We start from the raw sequence: 25,913 nt of genomic DNA on the forward strand, positions 1-25,913 counted from the left end.
GGACCCCTGCCCTGCCTGTGGCCATAGCTGCCAGCTCTCTGGGTTGCCCATGCCTGACGGTGGGCGGGTGGGCTGTGGGGAGAGGCAGTCCTGCCCGAGCTGACAGCCAGAGCAAGGAGGTGCGGGTGGGGGTGGGCAGGAGGGAAGGGCGATGCTGAGCAGACCTGCAGGCCTCGAACGCTGCGTGGGTGTTCGCGCGATCTGCAGTCTCCGAGCTGCGTGGTCGGGGCAGTCCCAGTGCCTTCGCTTGTTGGGTCTTTCCCCACCCAGCGCTGGGAGCCATGTGGTATCATTTCTACTGCATTCTGTGGCTCTGAGCACCCACAAGCCCTCACACACCCCCACTTCTTGATGGGAGAGTGTCTAGGAATTTGTGGTTGTGTTCTTAAAAGCTCAAGACGCACACAGCATTGTGTGATTTTGACACGTGCACGCACCCGCGTAAGCCTCGATCTTGTGAAGATGCAGAAAATTCCGTCCCCAGGGAGACCACTGCTCTGATGTGTCTGTTGGCTCGTTTTGCCTGTTCTGAAACTGTGTAAACGGCTTCGTACCGTGTTCATACGCGGGTGAGCCTCGTCACCCGTGGGTTCTGTGTCTGTGAGTCTGCCTGCTTGCTACAATCTCGCACCCGTGGGTGCATACTTGGAGCACTGTGGGCATCTTCCGAGGGCATGCAGGAAACAGCCATGAACGTGAGGCCCCCTGCCCCACCCCCTCCGCCCCCGCCCCGGCTGTGGTCAGACCAGGTGAGCCGCTCTGCCGCTCTGTCTCCTTTCAGTCTGGTGCGGTACACAGGTGTGCTCCTTGTGGTGTGTTTGGTGCTCTGCTTTAGGCATTTCTGTGGTTTTGGTTGGTGTTTCACTATTTAATGTGACCTCCAGCCTTTGCGCCGAGGGCTGCGATGGGCCTTACAGAGAATGTGGGTTTGTTGAGGGTTGAGCTCCAGTGCCCTTGGCTGAGGGCTTAATAAATCAAGGACACATGTTAAATAAGCACCTTTAAACAGAAACACATTAAAAAAAAAAGGAAGGGGGTATTTATTGAGGCTGGCGCTATGGTGCTGCAGGTTAAACAGCTTCCCGTAGTACTGGCATCCCATAGGGGCACTGGTTTAAGTTCTGGCTACTGCACTTCCTATCCAGCTCCCTGCTAATGCGCCTGGGAAAGCAGTGAAAGATGGCCCAAGTGCTTGGGTCCCTGCACTCACTTGGGAGCCTGGATGAAGCTCCTGGCTTCAGCCTGGCCCAGCTTTGGCTGATGTGGCCACTGGGGGAGTGAACCAGCAAATGGAAGATCTCTCTCTCTCTCTTTCCCTCTCTATAACTCTGATTTTTAAATAAATAAATAAATCTTCAAAACAAAACAAAAAGGGTATTTATTGATGAGCGATGGAAACCTTGTGGCAGAGGCTCTCAGAAAACCACGCGCGTGTGTCTGCGGGGAGTGAGACGGTTCATCAGGGCCCAGGTCCATGGGTGCTGTGGAGGGAAACACATTCGTCATCAGTGAGAGTTCCGTCAGACAACGCTGCTCTAGATTAGCATTTTTTAAAAAAGATTTTATTTATTTATTTGAGAGGTAGAGTTACAGACACTGAGAGGGAGAGACAGAGAGAAAGGTCTTCCATCCACTGGTTCACTGCTCAAATGGCCACAACAGCTGGAGCTGCGCTGATCCGAGGCCAGGAGCCAGGAGCTTCTTCTGGGTCTCCCATGCAGGTGCAGGGGCCCAAGCACTTGGGCCACCCTCCACTGCTTTCCCAGGCCACAGCAGAGAGCTGGACTGGAAGAGGAGCAGCCGGGACTAGAATTGGCGCCCATATGGGATGCCAGCACCACACCGCAGGTGGGGGATTAACCTACTGCGCCACAGCGCCGGCTGGTAGAATAGGATTTTGGAAAGTGATGCAGTGTTTATTCACCTCTGCATTGGAGTGTTTGTATGGTTTCCAGTTTTCCACATTTCAGCATCTTAATATTTTAATGAGTACCCTTGCACATTCTTTTCTAACATTTATTTATTTGAAAGAGTGACACAGTGAAGAGAGAGAGAGAGAATTCCTGGCTCCTGGCTCCTGGCTTTGGCCTGGCCCAGCTCTCCTGTTGCAGGCAGTAGGGAAGTGAATCAGTGGATGGAAGATCTCTCTCTTTCTTGCTCTCTCTGTCAAATAAATGAAGACAGGTAAACAATGAGAAAGAAAAGTTATCCAGAGTTAGGTTTCTAATTGACGGTGTACGGTGTACGAGAGCCCTTTCTCCTATACCTCAGGGATGCTGTTATTTTTGGTCTTGGCCAGCTGAGTTACCGGCAGGCGGCTTCACCTCTTGGCGTCTGGTGCCCAGGAAGGTGGGGCCTATTTTTGGTGTGCTGGTTGTCCGTGCTGTTCAGGTTAGCGTGGAGAATGCTCAGTGGCCTGTGTGGAGGGTGGGCATGAAGGAGAGCTGCGGCCCAGAGAAGAGCATGCCAGGGGCTGCGAGGGAAGCTGGCTGGGAGCCGAGGTGGGGTGCAGGGCTTGCTTGGGGATACCTTCCTTTCCTTACTTCTCCCGTTTTGGGGTGTGGGAATGCGGTGCTATGTGTGTGTTTGGCCCAGTGGTTAAGATACCACTTGGGACATCCACAACCCCTATCAGAGTGCCTGGGTTTGAGTCCCAGCTGTACTTCCAATTCTAGCTTCTCGCTGATGTACACCCTGGGAGGCAGCAGGCTCAAGTCATTGGGTCCCTGCTGGGCTCCTGGCTTTGGCCTGGACATCTGGGAAATTGAACAATAGATGAAAGATCTTTGTCTGTCTCCCTGTCTGTCTCTCTGTCCATCTGCCTTTCGAATTTTAAGGAAAATGCACCTGCAGGTGGTCTGGGAGGGTACGCTCAAGCCTGCAGTGATTGGGAAATTGTGTGCGAAGGTTCCTTTCCCACTGCAGTGAATGAGGCCCATGGCGGCTTGTGGGGCCGAGTGTGTGTTAGCAGCAGCTTTAGAGTGAAGCAAGTGGACTGGCGCAATGACCCCCACAGCCCAGAATGGCCGCAAGTACTTCCTTTTGTGGCTTGATGACAGCTTCACCCGTGGGCTCGAGATCTGCCGAGTATGTGGGAAGGGACAGGGGAGGAGAGGTCCGAGTGCCAGGGAGGAGGCAGTGTGCTATGTTTTGTCCACCTGCGTCCCTGGGCCGTCGCTGTGAGGGAGGATCGCCCAGGGAGCCGCAGTCTGGCCCCCAGCATGGCTGCTGTCTCCAGGGAGCTGTGCAGCCAGCCTGGAGCAGTGCTGCTGGGCCCTGTGTGGTACTCAGGAGTCCAGTGCCAGCAGCCCCTGGGGAGGTGTTTTTTTTTTTTTTTTTTGGACAGGCAGAGTTAGACAGTGAGAGAGAGACAGAGAGAAAGGTCTTCCTTCTGTTGGTTCATCCCCCAAATGGCAGCTACGGCTGATCCGAAGTCAGGAGCCAGGTGCCCCCTCCTGGTCTCCCATGCAGGTGCAGGGTCCAAGCACCTGGGCCATCCTCCACTGCACTCCTGGGCCACAGCAGAGAGCTGGACTGGAAGAGGAGCAACCAGAATAGAATCCAGCACCCCAACCGGGACTAGAACCCAGTGTGCTGGCGCTGCAGGTGGAGGATTAGCCCAGTAAGCCCAGTAAGCCCAGTTAGCCGTGGCGCTGGCCAAGATTTATTTTATTTATTTGAAAGGCAGAGTGACACAAGAAGAGAGAGAGAGAGATCTTTCAACTAGTGGTTGACTCTCCAGATGGCTACAACAGCCACGGCTGGGCCAGGCTTAAACTAGGAGCTTGGAACTCTATCCAGGTCTCCCACAGGTGTCCCAGCAGCCCAAGGACTTGGGCTGTCTTCTGCCGCTTTCCCAGGTACATTAGCTGGGAGCTGGATTGAAGTGGAGCAGCCAGGACTCCAACTGGTGCTCCGATACGGGATGCCAGCATCGCAGGCAGCGGCTTAATCTGTCACCAGAGAAGTCGTGGGGTTCTTGTCTTCACAAAAGGAAGAATTCAGGCATGAGACAGAGAGCAAAGTAGCAAGGTTTTATTGGGGACAGGGCCTCTGTCAGAACGGAAGGGATAGAGAGAGAGCACCCGGTCACTCAGACTGGGGGAGAGCAGGGTCACGGGGTTGAATGGAGAGAATACACCTGGACAGGCCAAGCCGGCGGCTCAGCGGAGAGCAGAGGGCTGACTCTCTGTCTTTGTGTAGACTGGGGCTTATAAAGGAAGAGGGGTTCAGCCCGTGAGGATTTTGTTGCCCCCTTGGGTCCTGAGGAGAGAATTCTCCTGGGAACTTTCTGGGGGGCAGGGCTGGGACCACGTGGCAGGTTGCCAGGGTCTGGGCAGGACTTCGAGATGCAGATGCTGGGCTTCTGTAGATGTCATTCTGCTCAGGCCCCTCCGCACACACGCAGGCTGATTTCCAGCTTCCTGCCTAACAGAGCCACTGCGCCACAAACCCACCTGCCCCTCCTGGGGCCTTTCTGTTAGCCTGCAGGGTGGCTAGGGAGGGGACTGTTACCCAGCTCTTCACCCCTCTTTCGGAACCTGTTGATGCCCGGAGCTACCCAGTGCCCAGGTCTGCAGGCTGCTACTGTCCGCAAGGAAGAGCCTTGGTCAAGGTGCACCAGGTGTATCTCATGGTGTGCTCCGGGCAGGTCCAGCCCCTGCCAGCACCCCCACAAACCTTTTTTCTTTTAAAGTATTTGGAATTGTTCATTTTTATTTATTTGAAAGGCAGAGGGAGACACACACACACAGAGAAGCCTTCCATTCACTGATTCAGCCTGAAGCCAGGAGCCCAGAACTCCATGTGGGTCTCCAGCACGGTTGGTAGGGACCCAATCACTTGGACCATCACCTGCTGCCTCTCAGGGTGAGCATCCGCAGAGGCTGGGACTGGAACCCAGGCGTGCTGATGCATATGTATTGCGCTGTTCCAAGCAGCATCTGTCTCTCTCTCTCTCTTTTTTTTAAAGATGTATTTATTGGGGCTGGCGCCGTGGCATAGCTGGTAAAGCCACTGCCTGCAGTGTGGGTATCCCATATGGGCACTGATTTGAGTCCTGGCTGCTCCATTTCCTATCCAGCTCTCTGCTATGGCCTGGGAAAACAGTAGAAGATGGCCCAAGTCCTTGGGCCCCTGCATCTGTGTGGGAGACCCGGAGGAAGCTCCTGGCTCCCGGCTTCAGATTGGCCCAGCTTTGGCCGTTGTGGCCATTTGGAGAGTGGACCAGTGGACGGAAGACCTCTCTCCTTCTCTGCCTCTGCCTCTCTGTAACTCTGACTTTCAAATAAATAAATATTTTTAAAAAAGAAAGAGATGTGTTTATTTATTTGAGAGACAGAGTTATAGACAGAGAGAGGGAGAGACAGAGAGAAGTCATTCATCCACTACTTCACTCCTCAAATGGCCACAATAATCAGAGCTGCACTGATCCAAAGCCAGGAGCCAGGAGCTTCCTGGGTCTCCCACGTGGGTGCAGGGGCCCGAGCACTTGGGCCATCTTCTTCTGCTTTCCCAGGCCATAGCAGAGAGCTGGATCTGAAGAGGAGCAGGTGGGATGTCAGTGCTGCAGGCTGAGGCTTAACCTACTAGGCCACAGTGCCACCACCGTAGCAAACTCCTGATCCTGCCCTCAAACCTTGACGAGGTGTCCTGATCCTTGCCTCAACCCCCTGTCCTGGCTGTGTCCCCCGTGGAACATCCAGGTGGGTGGTGGGGAACGGCTGTGTGAGGCCTCCCCCGCCCCCCAGGAGAGAAGCCTTGGTGGGAGCCGGGAAGGGGGACGAGGGCCACACTCGCTGCAGCCTCCTGGAGTCTTTGACTTAGTGCGTCTTCATCACAGCCGGTGCTGCTGTCATGGTCACTGCCAGGGTTAGCTGTGGACTCAGCTGAAGCCTGGGCAGGAAGGGGGCGGGAATTCTATGCTATTTCTCACGCCAAGGCTGCTTTGCTGGCCTGCTTGTTTGTAGAGCCTATGTCTGCACAGGAGGTCGGAAGGTGCTTGGACTTGTTTTTTGGGGTGTGTGGGAGACAGTTTGCAGTAGTGACTTGGAGTCACTTCCTGTGGAGCTCTGTCCTGGCCAGGCTGGGTTGTCTCTGCATTGAATCCATCGTACACTGGGTCTCTGGTTTCCAAAGAATCTTCCTGGAACCACAGGAGGGGGCCAGGACATTCCAGGAAGCAGAGCGGGCTCTGTCCCACCCCAAACCATAGTGGTTTCCCTTTTGTCTGTTACATATATTTGAGGTTCCACTGACACTTATTTTTAGAAAAGTATCTGCCCATTTAAACGGTTTGAAAACCACTGTTGTGCACAGAGAGTCAGGCCCGCCCGATTGAAAGTTACTGTGGAGGCAAAATGGCCGTGAGGATGGCGGTGTCGGCAGCCGTGGTAATGAAGCTTGTTCTCTCCCGGAAAGCTCCTGGAGGGGCCTGTGACATTGCATTGACCCCTTAACCCATGTCACATGGGGCCGGCGCTGTGACTCAGCCGGTTAGAGCCCCGGCCTGCAGCCCCAGCGTCCCCTATGGGCACCGGTTTCAGTCCGGCTGCTCCTCTTCTGATCCAGCTCCCTGCTGGTGCTCCCGGGACAGCAGCGGAGGATGGCCCAAGCGCTTCAGCCCCTGCGCCCACATGGGAGACCTGGAAGAAGCTCCTGGCTCCTGGCTTCAGATCAGCCCAGGTCTGGCCGTTGCGGCCATTTGGGGCGTGAAACAGCAGATAGAAGACCTCTCTGTCTTCCCTCTCTGTCTATAACTCTGCCTCTTAAATAAATGAATAAATAAATCATTTTAAAAAAGCGTGTCGCATTGGAGCAAATCACAATGTTATTTGTTTGCACTTGATGCCTGCTTTTTCTTCTCTGTCACGTGGAGAACTGTAAAGCATCTGACAGGGCCTACGTTGTGGTGTAGTGAGTTAAGCCACTGCCTGCAGTGCTGGCATCCCGCATGGGTGCTGGTTCGAGTCCTGGCTGCTCCACTTCCAGTCTAGCTCCCTGCTAATGTGCCTGGGAAAGCAGTGGAGGATGGCCCAGGTGCTTGGGACCCTGCACCCACATGGGAGACCCGGATGAAGCTCTGGGCTCCTGGCTTCAGTCTAAGCCCAGTCCTGGCCATTGTGGCCATCTGGGGAGTGAACTGATGGAAGATTTCTCTCCCTCCCCCTCCCCTCCTCTCCCTCTCCCTCTTCCTCCTCTTCCCCCCTCTTTCTCTCATTCCTTGTCTCTGTCTCTGTCACTCTGTTATTATTTGAAATAAATACATCAAAGGCAAATAAATAAATAAAAAGTGTTTTTCAGGATGCAGCATGGTACACTCTTGAATAACATTAGTTATTAGAGAGCAATGTGAGTTAAAAGCACCGTGAGATAGAGCTGCAGTGTTTTTGTACCCGGCAGAAGTGGTGGTGCTGAGAAGACCCTCCAAACCAAGTGCCGGAGACACTGGCACTCTAATGTACTGTGGTCTGGGATGGCAAGTGATAGAACTTCATCAGAACACAGTTGAATTCAATTTAAAAAATTAGTCATGCACCTACCATAAGACTGTCATGCCACTCGTAGGTCTTTACTGAAAAGAAAAATATGTCTGCACACTGTATGTAATTGTTGATAGTGGCTTTATTTGTAGTAGCCAAAGCTAGAAACAACTCATGTGTTGACAGGTGCATGGGTAAGCAGTGGAGTGCCCATGGCAATAAAAAAAGAATAAACTCTCGCTGCACGCAAGGACACGGAGGCGTCTCAAAATAATTATACTGAGTGAAAGAAACCAGATCGACACGAGTCCATGCTTCAGATTCCATTTGTATAAATGTTAGAAAACATGCACTAATCTGTGATGACAGAAAGCAGATCGTGGGTGCCTGCCTGAGGCGGGGCGGGAGGAGGGAGGGGGAGGGACTGAGAAGGGCGGGGGGGGGGGGCGCGCGGCGTCTCTGGGGGGTGGTGCATTTGTTCTCCAGCTTCCTGTGGCGGTGATTTCCCAGGTGTGTATGCCGGGTCAGAGCCTGGCAGGTTAAGTACGCGCGTGACAGTTACACCTGAGTGCAGCTCCGCTGGGCGCCATCACTCTGGCTGGAGTTCAGAGAATGCAAGTCGAGTCGCAGGGAGAAGATCCCTCTTCCCCTCGGGTTTGCGCCTGGGCTGTCCTGTGTGCTGACGGCTTCCTGTTTCCTCTGCTGGCACCGTCTCTTCAATCCTGTGGGTGCAGGACTTTTTTTTTTTTTTTTCTCATGGAGCCTATCTCCCTGAGCCCGGTGCACCAGGGGAGACGGGATGGATCACCAGCCTGCAGGTGCAGGGCCAGGGTGCTGCCTGGGCCTGGCTGAGGGACAGAGAAGGGTTTGGGAGAGGGAGTGAATGGGCTCCCTACCCATCTAAGGGTGGTCAGCTGCAGTGGCCTGGCTGAAGGGCAGGGGAACTGAGGGTCGCCTCTTTGTCTGGGAGGGGCCTTGTGGTTGGGCTCCCCGGCAGGAGGGGCTGCTGTGTGTGTGTGTGTGTGTGTGTGTGTGTGTTGAGGGGGCAGGGCCTAGGTGAGTGCTAGGGGGTCCAGGACAGAGCTGGGTCTAAATCCCTAGCAGGCCATGTGTTTGGGAGCCCCAGGTGGGAGTAGGGGGCCCTGGCGGTGGCAGGAGTATCCCCAGCTGCGAGTCAGGTGCAGATAGCAGAACCTTTCAGACAGAACCGGGGCTCCAATTCCGGTCTCAGACCTTCCAGCTGTGCAACCATCGGCACCTTCCTGGACAGGCCCATCCCAGAGCTTGGTGTTAGAGCGGGGACAGCGGCAGCCGGGGTCTGGCCGTGGCAGCCACCTTAGTCCCTACGTGATGAACTTCACATTGTTTGATTTTTCCCCCTTGCCTTTTCTGTGCACTTACCATGTGTCCCAAGGACGCCTTGTTTTCCTGCCGACTCGGCTTCTTATGGGGCCTTCCGTACCCGGGGACCCCACGGCTTCCAGCACACATGGCTTCCTTCCTCGCTTTGTGTCCACGCTCGCGGGTCCGAGTGGTGAGAAGGGTGTCAGAGGCGGACGGGCTCAGGCTCGGAACAGGGAGCGTGGCAGGGAGGCTAAAGCCCCCCCCACACCCCCCAGGAGGAAGCCAGAGGAGAGCGTTGCCGAGCAGGGTCCCGAGAGCCGGGAGGAAGGCCTGCATGGAGAGATAAAGTAGCAGGAAGTACGGGGAAGCCTGGGCCGTGCCGGGCGCGCGCCGGCAGACGCTGGCCATCCTGCAGTGCTTTAGGAGCGGGGTGGGAGGGGCTGTCCAGTTTTCTTTCCCAGACCCTGACCAGCTGGGGCCACGTCTTCACTCAAGCCAGCACCATTGCACCTGTTGGCCTCTGCTTTCTGGCCAGCTGTCTGGAGCCCGTCCTCTTTGCAGGCTTGTCCTGTGCACAGGGCTCCACCCTATACATGGTCTGCACTGCCGGACCTCCTGGCTCCTGGCTTCAGCCTGGCCTGGCCCAGCCCTGGCTCTTCTGGGGATTTGGGGAGTGAACCAGCAGATGGAAGATCTTTCTCTGTCTGGTCTGTCTCTGTCTCTTTGTCTTTTAAATAAAACAAAAAGAAACAAAAATTTGAGTTTTTTGTTTTGTTTTGTTTTGTGAGGAAAGGGTGAGACAGACAGCTGCTGAGCAGTGGCCATGGCGTAACTCAGAAGTGCTGGCCGCAGGGAAAGCTGTCAGGAGGCAGGTGCCGTGGGGTCCCCGGGTACGGAGCCTCGTCGCTGACGAGGACATCCACGTCCAGACCCCTCTGCTGTCCCTTTTCACAGATGGAGGAGCCCGACACAGAGTCGGAATCATCCATGTTGGTCGCACAGGCACTTTGTAGCCAAGGCAGATGCACCCTTTAGGACTCCCTGGTTGACAAAGCAGCCTCCACACACCCCCTCCCCCGGGGCTCCTGGGAACACGCAGAGCAGGTGGCCTTAACCTCCATGTCCTAATGAAGGTTTGGTGCTGGGAGGTGGCAAGGGGTGGGAGGCTCGAGGGTGGCTCCCTGCTGTTTTCGTTTCTGAGTCACCAGGTTGCCCTCAGAGCCAGATCGGTTGGGGAAAATGCCGTGGAGAAGGCCTGAGGGCTGGCATGGCCGGAAGGGCGGGATAGGGTGTCCCGGGCCGAGGCACAGTGGAGCTGTTGGGGGTGAGCGGCCTGGTTGGGAAGGGGCGGGGAAGAGCACCGGGTTTGCAGCCTGGGCCTCGGGACTTGGTGCTTTTTGTAAAGCGTGAGGATAATAAGCCCTGTTATAATTCTTATAATAATAAGAATTAGAGGGAGCAATTTCTCTGAGACCATGAGATGGACTTACTCGGCATATTAACTATTGTGGTGCAATTTCTTAGACTTTGTCTTATGAACGGGGAGGGTTTGGGGTCTCTGGGTGGGGGAGCAGGTGAGCTCTGGCAGGGCAGGGTGGGGCTGGGTGGTGCAGCCTGGTGGCTCTTTCTGCAGCTGGGGGGACTGCGCCTTGAGAGGCCGCTGGAGGGAGGGCAGGCGGGCAGAAAGACATTGCAAAGGAGTCATCCGCGGGACTTGGCGACAGGCCGATCGTGGGCAGGGAGTTGGGCCAATCGTGGGCAGGGAGTTACCTCGCTTCGTTCTGTTCCGGGGCTCTCTGCTGTCTGTTTCCACACACGGGCTCCCTCCCGACTCACGGTGTGTTCTTGCCTTGCAGGAGCCTGTGTGAAATGCAGCAAAGGGGTGTTTGGGGCCGGCCAGGCCTGCCAGGCCATGGGGAACCTCTACCACGACGCGTGCTTCACCTGTGCGGCCTGCAGTAAGTGTGGGAGCAGGTGTGGGTGTGGGGGAAGGAACACAGGGACCAGGAGCGGGCAGAGGGGGGAGGTCGGCTTTCCTGGAGGCACTTGGCCCACGACTCTCCAGGGACTCACAGAGAGACAGGATTTCTTTTTTTCTTTTCTTTTCTTTTCTTTTCTTTTCTTTTCTTTTCTTTTCTTTTCTTTTCTTTTCTTTTCTTTTCTTTTCTTTTCTTTTCCTTCTTTCTTTCCTTCTTTCTTTCCTTCTTTCTTTCTTTCTTTCTTTCTTTCCTTCCTTCCTTCCTTCCTTCCTTCCTTCCTTCCTTCCTTCTTTCCTTCTTTCCTTCTTTCCTTCTTTCCTTCTTTCCTTCTTTCTTCCTTTCTTTCTTCCTTTCTTTCTTCCTTCCTTTCTTTCTTCCTTCCTTTCTTTCTTCCTTCCTTTCTTTCTTCCTTTCTTTCTTCCTTTCTTTCTTCCTTTCTTTCTTCCTTCCTTCCTTCCTTCCTTCCTTCCTTCCTTCCTTCCTTCCTTCCTTCCTTCCTTCCTTCCTTCCTTCCTTCCTTCCTTTTGTTCGTTCTTTGACAGAGTGTAGCGCACTGCGCTGATCTGATGGCAGGAGCCAGGTGCTTCTCCTGGTATCCCATGGGGTGCAGGGCCCAAGCACCTGGCCCATCCTCCACTGCACTCCCTGGCCACAGCAGAGAGCTGGCCTGGAAGAGGGGCAACCGGGACAGAATCTGGCGCCTTGACCGGGACTAGAACCTGGTGTGCCAGTGCCGCAAGGCAGAAGATTAGCCTAGTGAGCCGCGGCGCTGGCCGACAGGATTTCTTAACAATAACTCGAGGCCCGGCAGGACGAGGTGGTATATCCTAGAGTACCACAGATCGCCGGGACTGTGCTGGTGCCTTAGCAGCTTCAAAGCCTTCCCTGGTAATGTCAGGTTTGTGATGCATAGCACGGGACCAGAAGAAGGGAGACCAACAGTGCTGGGCTTCGCCAGGGTCTGCCCCGTCGTCCCACCATGGGGACCACCCCAGAGGGGATCCAGCGGTCAGCTCCGCTGGGAACAGTCTTTGATTTGAAGGCTGCAGTGTGAGTGCGTGTGACATGTGTGTGCATGCATGCTTGCACATATGCACCCCACGTGTGCACTGCGCGTGTTGGTGGCTACCGACACACATCTGTGGGCATCCTCATACTCCGACACAGCGACTGTGATTAAAGCAGGAATCAGGAGACTGCACTGAGCTGACAGATGCTGCCCCCTGGAGGAAGCCATCACACGGGATGCCCATCGAGTCTGACGAAGTTATCAGCCATGCTTGTTTGCTGGTCTCTACCAGCGAAAAAAGAATGTTGAGGAACATTTCTGGAAACCGCACTTGATGTTCAGCTCTGTACCGAGGCCGGCGGCCCTTGGTGGAGAGGAATGACGCAGTGGAGTCCGAGGGCGGGCGAAAGGGTCTTTCTCACCATCAGATGCCCTGATTCCTCTTGCTGACTGCTCCTTGGAAGCATGTAGGGAGACTTTAAAAACCCAGCCCCAACCAGCAGAATTCCAAGAGTAGAATTTTTTTTCCTCCCTCCCTCCCTCCCTCCTTTCCTTCCGTTTATGTGAAAGGGAGGAGAGACAGAGACGGGAGGAGAGACAGAGACAGATCTTCCATCCACGCTTCACTCCCCACAACAGCAGGTGCTGGGCCAGGCTGACGCCAGGAGCCTGGAACTCCATTGGCATCTCCCACGTGGGTGCAGGGGCCCCAGCACTTGGGCCGTCTTCTGCTGCTCTCCCAGGCGTCTTAGCAGGGAGCTGGATTGGAAGTGGAGCGGCAGGGACTTGAAATGGTGGCCATATGAGATGCGGCGTCGCAGGCAGCTTGACCTGCTGCGCCACTGTGCTGGCTTCTGTAAGGCCACTCAATCTGTTCCTAAGGACCGCACTTTGATGGCCCAATCGCTCAGAGGCCCTGCCTCCTCCTGCTGCCACCGTGAAGGCTGGGATAGCTTTCTTTTGTTTGTTTGTTTCTTTTCTCCACTTTTCAAGGTTTTATTTAAACACAAAACGTGCACCCGCGCCATGCCTTTTCTTCACTGTGCAGCCTGGCATTGGGGTGAGGGACTCTGACGGGTGGCTGCGCTGCTCGCTCAGCGATGGCTTTGCGGCTCTCAGAGGAAACACCGTGAGCAGTCTCCCCAGCACTTCCAGCTCCTTGACGTTGTGGACTGGGAACTTCCGGAAGCCACTGGGCACCGTGTGCTTTGCTTTCCTGTTGCTCCCGTAACCCTCATTGGCATCAGGATCTGGCCCTTGAATCGTCACTGCACCCTGCTGCCAACACATCTGGGTTTGGCCAGTTACCCTTAACCTCCACATTGGTCTGACTCGTGTCAGCTGAGCTTCTTGGTCTTCCTTTTGATGATATTGGGCTTCATCTGAGGGCAGCCTCAATGCCAAGTAGAAGGTGCCACCTCCACAGGTAGCGCCAAGGAAGGGCAGGGGTTGGGATTTCAACATAGGAGTTTCAGGGGGTCACAAACGTTCAGTCAATGGGGGCCAGTGTTGTGGCGCAGCCGGTTAAGCCACGGCTTGCAATGCCAGCATTTCATATTGGAGTGCTGGTCCAAGTCTTGGCTACCCCACTTCCAGTCCAGCTTCCTGCTAATGCACCTGGGAAGGCAGTGGAAGGTGGCCCAGGTGTGTGGCCCCCTGCCGCTCACGGGGGAGACCTGGATGGAGTTGCAGTTCCTGGCTTCTGGCTTCAACCTGGACCAGCCCTAACTGTTGTGGCCATTTGGGGAGTGAACCAAAGGATAGAAGGTCAATCTTAGTTTGTCTGTCTGTCTGTCTCTGTCACTCTGCCTTTCAAATAACTAAGTTTAAAAAAAAAAAAAGTCACAGCACGCAGTCCATTGCTGATGAGGGCTGTGTGAATACCCTCTGGTCCTCTGGAGGATTGAGTTTGTTCTGCTTTGCATGGTGACAAGTAGAGACACCTCAGGAGGACAGAGGTGGCTTGCATTTTCGCTTGGTCGATTATTGAAGGGCCAGGTCTGTGGTCTGCCCCAACACATCACGCGCTACCTCCTGCCACAGCTGGACGGAATTTCTCTCCACTCCCATGGCCCCCATCACAGTGTTCCCTAGACACCCCTCTCCTCACTCACTTCATACGTTTACAGTCCATGCAGCCCAAATGCCTCCTCTTCCAGGAAGTCGTCCGTGTTCCCCCAGCAGGAAGGAATCTCTTCTCCATTATAGACTGTGATCTACAGTCTCTGCAGCTCTCGTGCCAGCAAACAGGTGCTAGAACTGAGTTGCTGAAGGAGGGAGGACCAGGGCTCAGTACAAAGTGAGCGCTGTGGCTCTGCTGTTTGCCAAGGGCACTGGCCCCACTCCTGTCATGTGAGGGCCCCACTTGCTCTTCAGTTGTGGGGCATTTGGGGTGTTGGGGCCCTGGGCGTGTGTGCAGAGGCAGCTCCTGATGAGCGCTGGGCGTCCTCTGCTTTGCTGAGTTGCCTCACTGCTGTCCTGGACCTCGATGTTGGACAGGGAGGCAGGCGCCCACACGCTGTTCCTGCCCTGCTCTGCAGTCTGTCTTTTTTTTTTTTTTTTTTTAAGATTTATTTATTTGAAAGGCAGAGATACAGAAGGAGAGGAGGAAAGAGCGAGATTTTCCGCCTGCTGGTTCACTCCCCAAATGGCCACAGTTCCATCTGTGGGTGGCAGGCGCCCAGGGACTCGGGCCATCTGCTGCTGCTTTCCCAGGTGCATCAGCAGGGAGCTGGGTCAGAAGTGGATTGGGTAGGGCTCACGTGCTGGTGTCAGCAGCTGCGCCGCAGGCCGGCTCCTCCGCCAGTCCTCGAGCGTCTGTGTGAACCTCAGCACAGACGTGGAAGAGAATTCCTCAGGGTCAACAACCCAGCCAGGGAACTGGTTCCAGAATTCAGGGCTCCCGGGCCTGGGCTCACCTCACACTTCTCCCTTGTTCTCATTCCCCTTCTGCTGATTTGTTTCCCTAGAGAAGCAAGCGAGAAGAAGGGAGTTTGGGGTAGGCACTGGGTCCAATGGTTAAGATACTGCATCCCACATTGACGTGCCTGGGTCCCAGTGCCCGATCGGCTCGTGACTCCAGGTTCCTGCTGCTGATGGCTCTCGTGGTCAGCTCCCTGCTACCCACAGGGAGACCTGGATTGAGCCCCAGGTTCCTGGCTTCAGCCTGGCCCAGCCCTGGATGTTGCAGGCCTTGGGGAGATGAACCAAAGGATGGGAGAACCCTGTCTCTCTGCCTTTCAGATAAATAAAACAGATAAGTAAAAATTAGGAGAAGGGTGTTTTCTTTGTTCATTGTCATATCTTAATTATCTACAGGGAGAGCCTGGTTAGTGTGTCTATTTCTGAGTACATGTGTGTGTTTTCTACTTTTCTGTTTCATTTATAATCTATACCCTAATGTAGTATTTAAAACTAGATTTTATATACATACACACAAATACACACACAAAGTCTTCAAAAAGTTCATGGAAATGCAGATTATAGAAAACTGAATTTCAAAGTTTTTTTTGCACCAAAATCAAGTTATCTTTTAATTCCATTTTCCGTGAACTTTTTGAAAAATCCTCATTTATCAAGTGATACGTGCATGCATACAGATGGATATCTGTAGGTGTACACGCATCCACTTGTTGGACTTGATTGTTGCCACGTTGAAACATGACGCCACAAGGCCCAACAGGCCACTGGTAGGTTCTGACTATTTGTTTACCTAGCGCTGTGGTCTGGGTGTTTGACCCTCTAAAACGCATGTTGAAGTGTAACCCCCAAAGCCATGTGTTATGGTATTTGGGGGTGGGGCCGTCGGGGGGTGGGGTAGCGGAGGCTCTGTGATGTTAGTGATGGTATGAGGAGAGGGCAGAGAGTTAGCACACTTGCTCCGTCTCAGCTCCTCCGGACTCTGCAGGTGCAAACCCTCGACCCCAGAGCTCCCTACTGTGGCCTGAATAAACCTTTATCCTTTGTATTCAGTTATAGCAGCAGCAAATGGTAACAAAATCAAGAGTGTGCCAGAGGTGCCAGCCTCCTGGGTCCTTGTCCCGACCAGTGACAGTGGGAGAGAGAGAGGGCTGCGTGGCAGAGTGTGAGACGTGGTGTGCCGGGAGGCAACCACAGACGGGGGAGCCGAGAGGCCTGCGCGTTCCCAGCTCGGGTCCGAGCCCCAGGCAGAAAGCTGCACAGGCGGGGTGGCCACCTGCTCCCCGGGAGACGGCCGTACAGCCCTTGTGTGCTGGAAGGCTGCAGGTGCTCCTCCGAGACCCAGACTTCGTCCACGTGGGTGCGCGCCAGCTCACCCAGGCACCACGGCAGGTCCCCCACCCGCTGGCCAGAAGCAGGGTGTTTGGTGCCTTTTGAGCTGTGAGAACAACACGACAACCACAGAGAAAAATTAAAGATAGAGGCGTGTCCTGTTAGCATCTCCACACAGCGAGTTTCTCTTCTTTGTTTTCCCTGTTTGGTTTTTTGGCCCAAATTTAGACACATTTTACAGAGTTGTGGTCATGGTAATAAACAGTATTGTACCCTTTTTGATTTACTGTTAGGTCATAAATTAATATTTTATTTATGGAAATGTTTGAAAGGCATAGAGGGAGAGGGAGAGGTTCCGTCCTCTGGTTTCTCCCCCGAATGGCCAGAAACGGCCGGGTCTGGATCAGACCAGAGCTGAGTCAGGCGCTCCATCCGGGTCCCCCAGCTGGGTGGCTCCTCCCCTGCCACCTCCCAGGTGCCCAGCAGCAGGAAGCTGGAGTTGGAAGTGGAGCCAGGACGTGTACACAGGCACTGTGGTGAGAGAGGCGGGCTCCCCGCCGCTGTGCTTGTGGGCCCCGAGCCAGTGCCAGCAGGGGTCTCTGTGCAAATCTTTTCCTCCCCTCTGCTGAGCCACATCCCTGCTGTTTGTGCCCAGAAGTAAGTGAGCAGTCAGGCATCTGTGTGGTCTGTTAAGTTCTCTGCTCTCTCGGCCTGGCTGTGGATGGGTGTGCTGTGGATCTCCCGTCTCGCCCCAGAGGCTCTGCCCACTCGGAGTGGCCATGCCCCAGCCGGACGCCCCCAGGAGGGAGGGAGGGAGGGAGGTCCATGGAGCTGCTGGCGGGCGGCGGTATGCCCATGTGTGTCAACTGGCTCCTAGGAGAAGCCGGCTCCCATCTATGGCTTGAGAGAGGCAGGAGCAGGAGGCAGGAAGACTTACAGAGTCAAATGGAGTTCCTCCCTTGCGGCTCCCAGTACAGACAGTGGGGCGAGGGGAGGTCAAGGTGCCCATAGCAGGCGTCTGTCCCTGCTGTAAAGACTGAGCTGGCGTCCTGGAGGCCAGGTGACACCTGCTGGCCGTGGCAGTGCTCATGGCTCCGTTCCTTTCCGGCCACGGGAGCTGAGCTGAGGTGTTAGTCCTGGTCGGGGCCTCCCGGGACCCCACGGCAGTCCTGGAGCTGGGTGCCTGGGCGGCAGCCACTCCCAGTGCGCGTGGACAGCACGGCCAGTGCGGGCTGAGCTCAGAGGAAGGCCCCGGTGCTGGGAGGTGCAAGGCAAGGCCGGTGTTCCCGAATGGGGGCTGGGCACGGAGCCGCCAGCCCCACCTTGGTGGGAGCGGTGGTGGTGGTGGGGACTGAGAACCCTTGCTGCGGTCACTTTGCAGACCCCTATGTCCACGCCTGGTACGGACAGTGGACGGTGCGTGGGCGTCACAGTGAGGCTGCGCCCCCTGGGTCACAGTGCAGGGACGTCACCTGGCCTTCTGTTACTTCCAGGTGAATAAAACAATCAGAACCAGGCGTTCCTAACGACTCAGTAAGGGCTGGGAGGCTGACTCACCAGGAAGGTCCCACGGTCAGGTGGGGGAGGGGTCCCGCCGGCTCCTTTGTTTTCCTTGGGAAGCCGTTTTACAGCCGCCTCTGAAACCCTCACCTTTCTTCCTGACTTTGTAAACAACCCGGTCGGCCCGGCCTCTGAAAGCGCTCAGGCTGTGGGAACTGCTGGCGCCTGGAACCCACGCGCCCACGGGTGTTCCCAGGTGGCTCACTGTGGGCTGCGCCTCTGACGGCAGTGTCTCCCTAGGTGCTCGTCCCTCAGTGCGTGTCTCGGTGCGGGTGGTGAGGGATAAGGCAGGGAGCTAGGTTTTAGGTCCAGTTGGAACCGCACCTCCTCCGTCTGCCCTGTGTGATCCTGTCTGCCTACCTGTCAGTTACATAACCTGTTTTGGGCTGTGTGTGTGTGTGTGTGTGTTCCTCACCTTTTGAATAAACCGTACCACTTGGTGCACTGTGTTTGTGCCTGTGTTTGGAATGCTTCTCTAGGCTGGAAAAGGCAAGGAGCCGGAACAGGGATTTGCACCCACCTCGCCCACAACACAGGGACTTCTCTGTGATTGGCACCCTCAACAGCCGGAGCAGGGCCAATCCAAAGCCAAGAGCCAAGAGCATCTTCCAGGTCTCCCATGTGGGTGCAGGGCCAAGCACTTGAACCATCTGCTGCTGCTTGCTGCTTTCCCAGGCGCATTAGCAGGGAGCTGCATCAGAAGTGGAGCAGCTGGAACTTGATCCGGCACCCACATGGGTCGTCAAAGGCTGAGGCTTAACGCTCTGCGCCACAGCACCGACCCCAAGGGGTATTTTCACCCCAGGCTCTTGTCATGCACAAAGATAAAGCATTCTAAGTGGGCACACAAGTAAGGTGCACATAGTGATAAAGTTTATTTAAAAGGTGAGGAAGGTGAGCATTCACACACACACACACACACACACACACACACGGGTGTGAGTTGCTCCACACAAATAGCTGTCAAGAGTGGGCAGTGGGCCAGAAGATTGGCCTGAAAGAATGGTTCAGGAGGAGGGGAGACAGAAAGAACACCTGGCAGTCTCTCCAGCCATAGCCTTTCTGTCCCAGTGGTTAGTCTTTTTTTTTTTTAGATTTATTTATTTATTTGAAAGGTGGAGTTACAGAGAGAGAAAGAGAGTGAAGAAAGAGAGGTCTTCCATCCGCTGGTTCACTCCCCAAATGGCCACAATGGCTGGAATTGTGCTGATCTGAAGCCAGGAGCCTCCTTTAGGTCTCCCACACAGGTGCAGGGCCCAGGCACTCAGGCCGTCCTCCACTGCGTTTCCCGGCCACAGCAGAGAGCTGGATTGGAAGTCGAGTAGCTGGGTCTCAACCCAGAGCCCATATGGGATGCTGGCACTGAAGGCAGTGGCCTTACCTGCTACGCCACAGTGCCGGCCTCTTCCCCCGGCCCCTTTTATTTTCTTTGAAAGTTGGAGTCACAGAGAGAGAGAGAGAGAGAGAGAGAGAGAGAGACAGGGAGAGAGCTCTCCCATCTGCTGGTTCACTCCCCAGATGGCTGCAGTGGCCAGGGTTAAGCCAGGCTAAAGCCAGGGCCAGGAGCCACAAGCTTCTTCTAGGTCTCCCATATGGTAGCAGGGGCCCAAGGACCTGAGCCATCTTCCACTACTTTTCCCAGGCCATTAGCAGGGTGCTGGATGGGAAGTGGAGCAGCCGGGACTCTAACCAGGGCCCATATGGATGCTGGCATCACAGGTGGCAGCTCTACCCACTACACCACAACACCGGCCCCGGTTGTTGGTTTTCTTAATGAGCTCAGGGCTGTGCCTCTCTAGGCGTGAAGACACCTGGGCGCTATGTCACCCCCACAAGTTCCACGTGGAGCTCAATATCCATATTTTCACGGCACCTTCTTAGGTCCTGGATGAAGAAGCCGGTGCATCCTGGGAAAGGGGGCTCCTGATTGACAAGGAGGATAGGATTCCACATGGGGGCTTGTGACTATCAGCTCAGCAGTCCTAAGCTAACTTCCTGCCTGTGTGTCCCACGGCACTTGGATGTGGTGTTAAATTCCCTTCGCTGGAAATGCATGCAGCGGGAAGGGGCGGGGCTCTCAGGGTGGGATCTTGCCTGGCTTCTGGGGTTGAGCCACCTCCTGACAGCCCAGACTGCGTGTTCAGCCAGCCTGGGGCTGTGAGAGCAGCACAGCACGGCCTGGGACTTGGAGCCGGGGAGGCAGGAATCGGTAGTGGGAGGCTCCTGGGGGAGGGCGGTGGCCCAGGGCTGTGGATGGAGCTGTGTTCCTCAGGACCTTTGACCCCTGCATTTCTGAGAGGCTGAGTCGTCCCAGTGTCTCTTGGTGACTGTGTGTGAGAAGAAGCTGCAGGTGAAGAATGTGGAAAGGGAAGAGGGGCGAGGGCGGGGGTGGGAAACAACTGAAGTAGGCTGCAGCTGGGCTCCGCTCAGGGCTCTGCTGAGTGCTCAGTGCTCAGTACTCAGTGAGTGCTGAGTACTCAGTGAGTGCTTAGTGCTCTGCTCAGTGCTCAGTGCCCTGCTGAGTGCTCTGTGCTCAGTGCTCAGTACTCAGTGAGTGCTCAGTGCTTAGTGCTCTGCTCAGTGCTCAGTGAGTGCTCAGTGCTTAGTGCTCTGCTCAGTGCTAGCAGTTTGCTGAGTGCCCTGCTCAATGCTCTGGGCTGTTCTCTGCAGCGTTCTCATCTCTGACACAGAGGATGGCATAGCCTGGGGTAGTGGGGCTGGGAACCAGAAGAGGGTGGGTTGTGAAACTGCAGGACAGGAAAAAAGACCTGCAAGTGTCCCCGGCGGGGACAGAGCTACTCGGCCGCTGGGGGCTGGACCACAGGGAGTGTCTGGTGAAGCCCAGACTGTTTAGAGACTGTTTCCAGCTTGGTTGAGTAACTTTGTGTCTGTTGAGTAATTGCTGCAATCAAGGCTTGGATTTGATCTTTCATTTTTCTTCCTTTTTTTTTTTTTTTTTTTTTTTTTACAGGCAGAGTTAGTGAGAGAGAGAGACAGAGAAAGGTCTTCCTTCCGTTGGTTCACCCCCCAATGGCTGCTATGGCTAGTGTGCTGCAGCCACGCGCTGCGCTAATCCGAAGCCAGGAGCCAGGTGCTTCCTCCTGGTCTCCCATGGGGTGCAGGGCCCAAGCACTTGGGCCATCCTCCACTGCACTCCCTGGCCACAGCAGAGAGCTGGACTGGAAGAGGGGCAACCGGGACAGAATCTGGCGCCCCAACCGGGACTAGAACCCGGTGTGCCGGCGCCGCAAGGCGGAGGATTAGCCTAGTGAGCTGCGGCGCCGGCCTATGTTTCATTTTTCTTCATCATTGGGTTTTAAAAGAAAAGAAGTTTGAGGGCTGGGAATCCAGACAGGCTGCAAACCCAGCCCCGTATCACGGGTGAGCTGGGATGGCAATCACCAGCAACAGGAGGGTGTGGGTCAGGGACGCAGTGGTGGGCGTGAGTGGACGCCAGATGCCGCAGAGGGGATCCTGGCAACAGGAACTCGTGCCAGATACCTACCCTGAGAGCGCGGTGCTGGGTCCCACCCTGGGTTCCCCAGTTTCGTCCTCGCTCTCCCAAGGACCCTGGAGGCGTCAGGTGAGGGGCGGAGGGCTCCTTCCTCTCTGGGAGGCTGCAAAGGCAGGGTTGGCCTGCAAGCCCGGGGCCCCCTCTTCCTGCCCCCTCCCTGCAGAGCCCAGGCTGGAGCCCTGTCACCTGAGCTGGGCCAGTTTGGTTAGGTTTCTTCCTGGTCCTTTGTCATCAGCACACCGTTTACGGGAGAGCCGATTCCCGACAAAGCCGTTTGAGGTTGGTCAGGCAGCGTTTCCTGCAAGCATTTGACGTGCACTTGGCTGGGTGCTAGAAATGAATTTTCGTGTTCTTTTAGTTTTATTAATTTAATAGGCGTAACTGGCCCAGGGGGCTGGTAGCCACTGCAGGTAGCACAGGTAGAAGTTACTCGCTGGGGCACTACGATAAAAACACACTCGCATGGTTGCTGAGTGTTGCTTTCTTTTCTTCTTCACTTTTTAAAAAGATTTATTAATTTATTTGAAAGGCATAGTTACAGAGAGAGACGGAGAGATAGAGAGAAAGAGAGATCTTCCATCTGCTGGTTCACTCCCTAATTGGCTACAATGGGCAGCGTGGGGCCAGGTGGAAGCCAGGAGCCAGGAACTTCCTCCAGGTCTCCCACGTGGGTGCAGGGGCCCAAGGACTTGGGCCATCTTCTGCTTTCCCAGATGCGTTAGCAGGAGCTGAATCAGAAGAGGAGCAGCCAGGATTTGAACCAACGCCCACATGAGATGCCAGCCCTGGGGCGGGGGCGGGGGGGGCTTAACCAGCTACCCCCCCAGTGTTGGCCCCTCACTTTCTTTTCTGAAGAACTCTCATGGCTGGGAAAGCCATGCACTTTGACTTTTCAGGGAGGTGTCTGAGAGACCTGCTCACTCATTCCCCAGTGCCCACAACACCTGGGCCAGTCCAAAGCCAGGAGCTGGGAACTCCATCTGGGCCTCCCACGTGGATGGCGGGGCCCAACTGCTGGAGCCATCATCCGCTGCCTTTTGGGTGCACGGTGACAGGAAGCGGGAATTGGGGGCAGGGCTGGGACTCGAACCCAGGCACTCAGACAGGGGGCTTGGGCATCCCAAGCTGTGTGTCAGCCACTGCTCTGGGTGCCCGCTTGGTAGTGAAGACTTGCGTCTGAGGACCGGATACTTCTGCAGGTAGGCTCTGGCTCGTTCTCTCTCTGGAGAGAAGGGAGCTTGGTGGGGGCTGCAGAAGTTGGGTTTTCTTTGCCGGAGTCACGGCTGACGTCTTGGTGACATCCCAGCTGCTGTCCCCCTCCCTCAGTTACGCTGGGTGTGCCAGGCCCCCTGCAGGCCCACAGGCAGTCTTCATTGTACCGCAGGAAAGGGGTGTTGGGAGGGGATTCAGAGTCTATACGTGCATCAGCTGTGTGTAAACCAGCGTTGTAGCAGGCACATGCAGGGCGGCTCTGGCTGCGGCCCGTCTGGGTGTGTTTAGTGTGCACGGCACCCGCTGCTTCTGGCTGGGGAGGAGTTCTCCCGGAACGTAGAGTTGTGTGTCACACGGACACCTCCAGCCCCGGCGTCGTCACTGTCCCGCGCTCGTTGTCCTGGGATGGTCTGGGTCCTCGCTCTGTGGTGGGAGCAGGAAAAAGGGGCATCAGGTGCAGATGTGGGTTCAGAGACAGGCCCGAGGCCCAGTCTCTCTCGGAGGTTCTCAAAGTGTGTCCCCTCCCCCCCAGGAGGCCCGGCACCATGAGCTTATTAGAAATGCGGATTCACAGGCCCCTGTTGAGAAGGAGACCCTCCGGGAATGGGAGCCAGCACTCTGTGGGACAGTGTGGTAAGGTCTGCGAGCCTTGGCCGGCCGGAGAGTCTGGTGCTCGCTCCCCCACCACTCCCTTTGTCTCCTGCGCATACACAGCTATAGCCACAGCCAAAGCCGGACCTCAGCGTCATGTCTGTGCCGTAAGAGGTGCGTGAGGACAGTGAAATTTGTCCCCGCGCAAGGAAGCAGAGCAGATGTGCGGTGTGATTGGAAACACCGAGAAACACATCTTTGTGTCCCCCACCCCCAGGTGGTAGTTAGGAGGCGGGGGCCTGTGACGGGTGACTCGGTCACATGTGCCCCCCCATGAGTGGGGGCTAGCGTCCTGATGACAAGAGGCGGCAGAGCTCTGGTGGAGACACCGCAGGGAGTTGGCTGGGCATAGACTAGGAAAGGGGCCCTTGGCAGCCCTGACCACAACCACCCCGTGACCCCCAGCTGCCAGCCTCCAGGCCCAGGAGGAGTGAGTGTCGGCTAAGCCACCGGGGTGTACTGTTTCCTCCAGCAGCCCACGCTGGCCAAGCTGTCACCCTTGGTCTGGGAGGTCTGAGGACAGACAAGGAGAGAGAGATGTGCTGGAGGGGTTTCAGATCCCAGCTCTCGCACCTGGAGCTCTGTGGCTGAGTTTGACCTCTGTAGCTTTCGTTTCCTGCATCAACAAAGTAGGGAGTAAACCGGCAGCGTGGTTTGCTGAGGGTCAGCCGCCTCCAGTGCAGGCTCAGGTTCCTGGGGGTGAAGCGTCCCAAGCCAGTCCACGGACCTGGTGAGCTCAGCCTGCCCAGCCGCCCTCGTCTGTCCTGGTCTTGGACGTGCATGGGCGCCACCCAGTGGCGGTGAGGACAGCTGCAGCCCGCCCTTAATTTCCAGGACAGCGCGGTGATTCTGGGCACTTCAGGTTAGCTGGTATCTTGTGTTGTCGGTCAGATCTGGAGGGATTCAGCCTGGGCAGCACCTTTTTTCTGCCTCTCTGCTTTTCAAGAGCAGGTTGCTTGCTGTTTCCTGCCTGGCCTCTCCTTCCCCAGGGCGTCCCCTCTCTCCAAAGATCCCCATTTTAGCCAATAAATGCGTGTCTTCCTCAGAGGGTTTCTTACAGAATTGCCCCAGGCTTGCGAGTGAGGTAGGATTTAAGTAAAGCACCTGGTGCAAAAGGAGTGAAAATTTTAAAGAGTGAAAATCCCTGTCTCCGGTCCCCTGGAGGGGAGGAGCTGGGTTCCTCCTGTAGGGGTGTATTCAGCAGGCACTAAATAATGTTCAGTGGCCTCCCGTGCAGTGGACACAGTGAGGACCTCGGAGTCAGACGGGCTGGGTCCCAGGTTTACTGCCTGGGTGAACCCCTGGGCGCCTCACTGTCCTCACTCAGGCAGTGAAGATGGGCGACGGTTACCTCTCAAGGGGCATGCATATATGGGGAGGAAAAGAGCCCTGGGAAGCTGAGTCGCCCGGGGTGTGTGTCCAGGCTGGTTCCCGTGTCCTGGCACCGCCCCCTGGGCCTGACTGTGTCCTGGCACTGCCCCCGGGCCTGACTGTGTCCTGGTACCACCCCCTGGGCCTGACTGCTATGGTCTCGCCGAGACCTGGTGTGGGGGGTGACCTTGAGGAGGATGTGACTGTGGGCTGCTCTGTGGAGGTGCAGGGAGGTGCAGGGGCACCCATGCGATGGTGACATGCGTGGCAATATTTTATCAAGATCTGCAAAATCTAAACCCAGGCCCTGACACGGTCGGCAGGTGTATTTTTTTCTTTTCCTTCCCACTTCTGAGAGAATAGAAACAAATATATTTGAATGTGGTGTTGTTTCTAAATTTGTTCCTTTTTTTTTTTTTTTTTTTTTGACCGGCAGAGTAGACAGTGAGAGAGAGAGACAGAGAGAAAGGTCTTCCTTTGCCGTTGGTTCACCCTCCAATGGCCGCCGTGGCCGGTGCACTGCGCTGATCCGATGGCAGGAGCCAGGTACTTCTCCTGGTCTCCCATGGGGTGCAGGGCCCAAGCACCTGGGCCATCCTCCACTGCACTCCCTGGCCACAGCAGAGAGCTGGACTGGAAGAGGGCAACTGGGACAGAATCTGGCACCCTGACCGGGACTAGAACCCGGTGTGCTGGCGCCGCAGGTGGAGGATTAGCCTAGTGAGCCACAGTGCCGGCTTTTTTAAGATTTATTTTAGGGCCGGCTCTGTGGCATAGTGGGTAAAGCCGCCACTTGCAGTGCCAGCATCATGGGAGCCAGTTCGAGTCTCGACCTGCTGCTCCACTTCCCATCCAGCTCTCTGCTATGGCCTGGGAAAGCAGTGGAAGATGGCCCAAGTCCTTGGTCCCTATATCCAGTGTTCCCTCCCCAAATGGCTGGGGTTAGGCTAATCAGGAGCCAGGAGCTAGGAGCCAGGAACTTCCTCTGGGTCTCCCATGCAGTGCGGAGGGCTCAGTGTTCCTGTGTGATGCCTGGGGTACAGGTGATCTGGCCCCTTACGGAAACAAAAAACTGGCTTCCTGGGCGAGAGCAGGATCTCCCTCAGCACTCTGGAGGGAGCCCTGTGCCGGGTCCTGTGGACTCTTGGCGCCCTCTAGTGGCCTAGATTAGCTGTAACTGCAGCCTGTGGGAGACCCAGGTGTTTCCACACCTGGCTGAACCTGGCCTTGGTGTGATGGCAATCGCACGGTGCATGGTGACCAGGTGGACTGTTGTGTCCTTGTCACCTTAATCCTGGGCAGCACGTCCCTGTCTCTGTGTCTTTCTCTGTAGCACTGGCTTTCTTCCTTTCTTTTTAATTTTTGAGATGAATTAGTTTATTTGAGAGTCAGAGTTACAGAGAGATAGGTCTTCCATCTGCCCAAATGTCCACAATGGCCAGGGCTGGGCCAGGGCAAAGCCAGGAGCCAGGAGCTTCAGGTCTCCCATGTGGGCAGCAGGGGCGCAAGGACTTCAGCCATCATCTGCTGCTTTCCCGGGA

General features: G+C 55.7%; 1 protein-coding gene and 1 long non-coding RNA gene across 2 annotated transcripts in view; one reads left to right on the forward strand and one right to left on the reverse strand.

Moving 5' to 3' along the window:
• The window catches only part of LIMD1 (LIM domain containing 1), a 58,218-nt gene that overhangs the window by 12,879 nt on the left and 19,426 nt on the right, over window positions 1-25,913 (forward strand). Inside the window, exon 2 of the mRNA XM_002713396.6 lies at window positions 10,682-10,783. Coding sequence (XP_002713442.3) covers window positions 10,682-10,783 — 102 coding nt within the window. The remainder of the gene's footprint in view (window positions 1-10,681; window positions 10,784-25,913) is intronic.
• LOC103349203 (uncharacterized) lies at window positions 7,606-10,044 on the reverse strand. Its single transcript, XR_517425.5, has 2 exons — window positions 8,883-10,044; window positions 7,606-8,203 (listed from the first exon to the last, which is right to left on the reverse strand). It is a non-coding gene; the product is annotated as an uncharacterized LOC103349203 (long non-coding RNA).

This window comes from Oryctolagus cuniculus, chromosome 10, assembly GCF_051225735.1.
Source record: "Oryctolagus cuniculus isolate XC-2025 breed Fujian yellow rabbit chromosome 10, ASM5122573v1, whole genome shotgun sequence".
Taxonomy (NCBI): Eukaryota; Metazoa; Chordata; class Mammalia; order Lagomorpha; family Leporidae; genus Oryctolagus; species Oryctolagus cuniculus.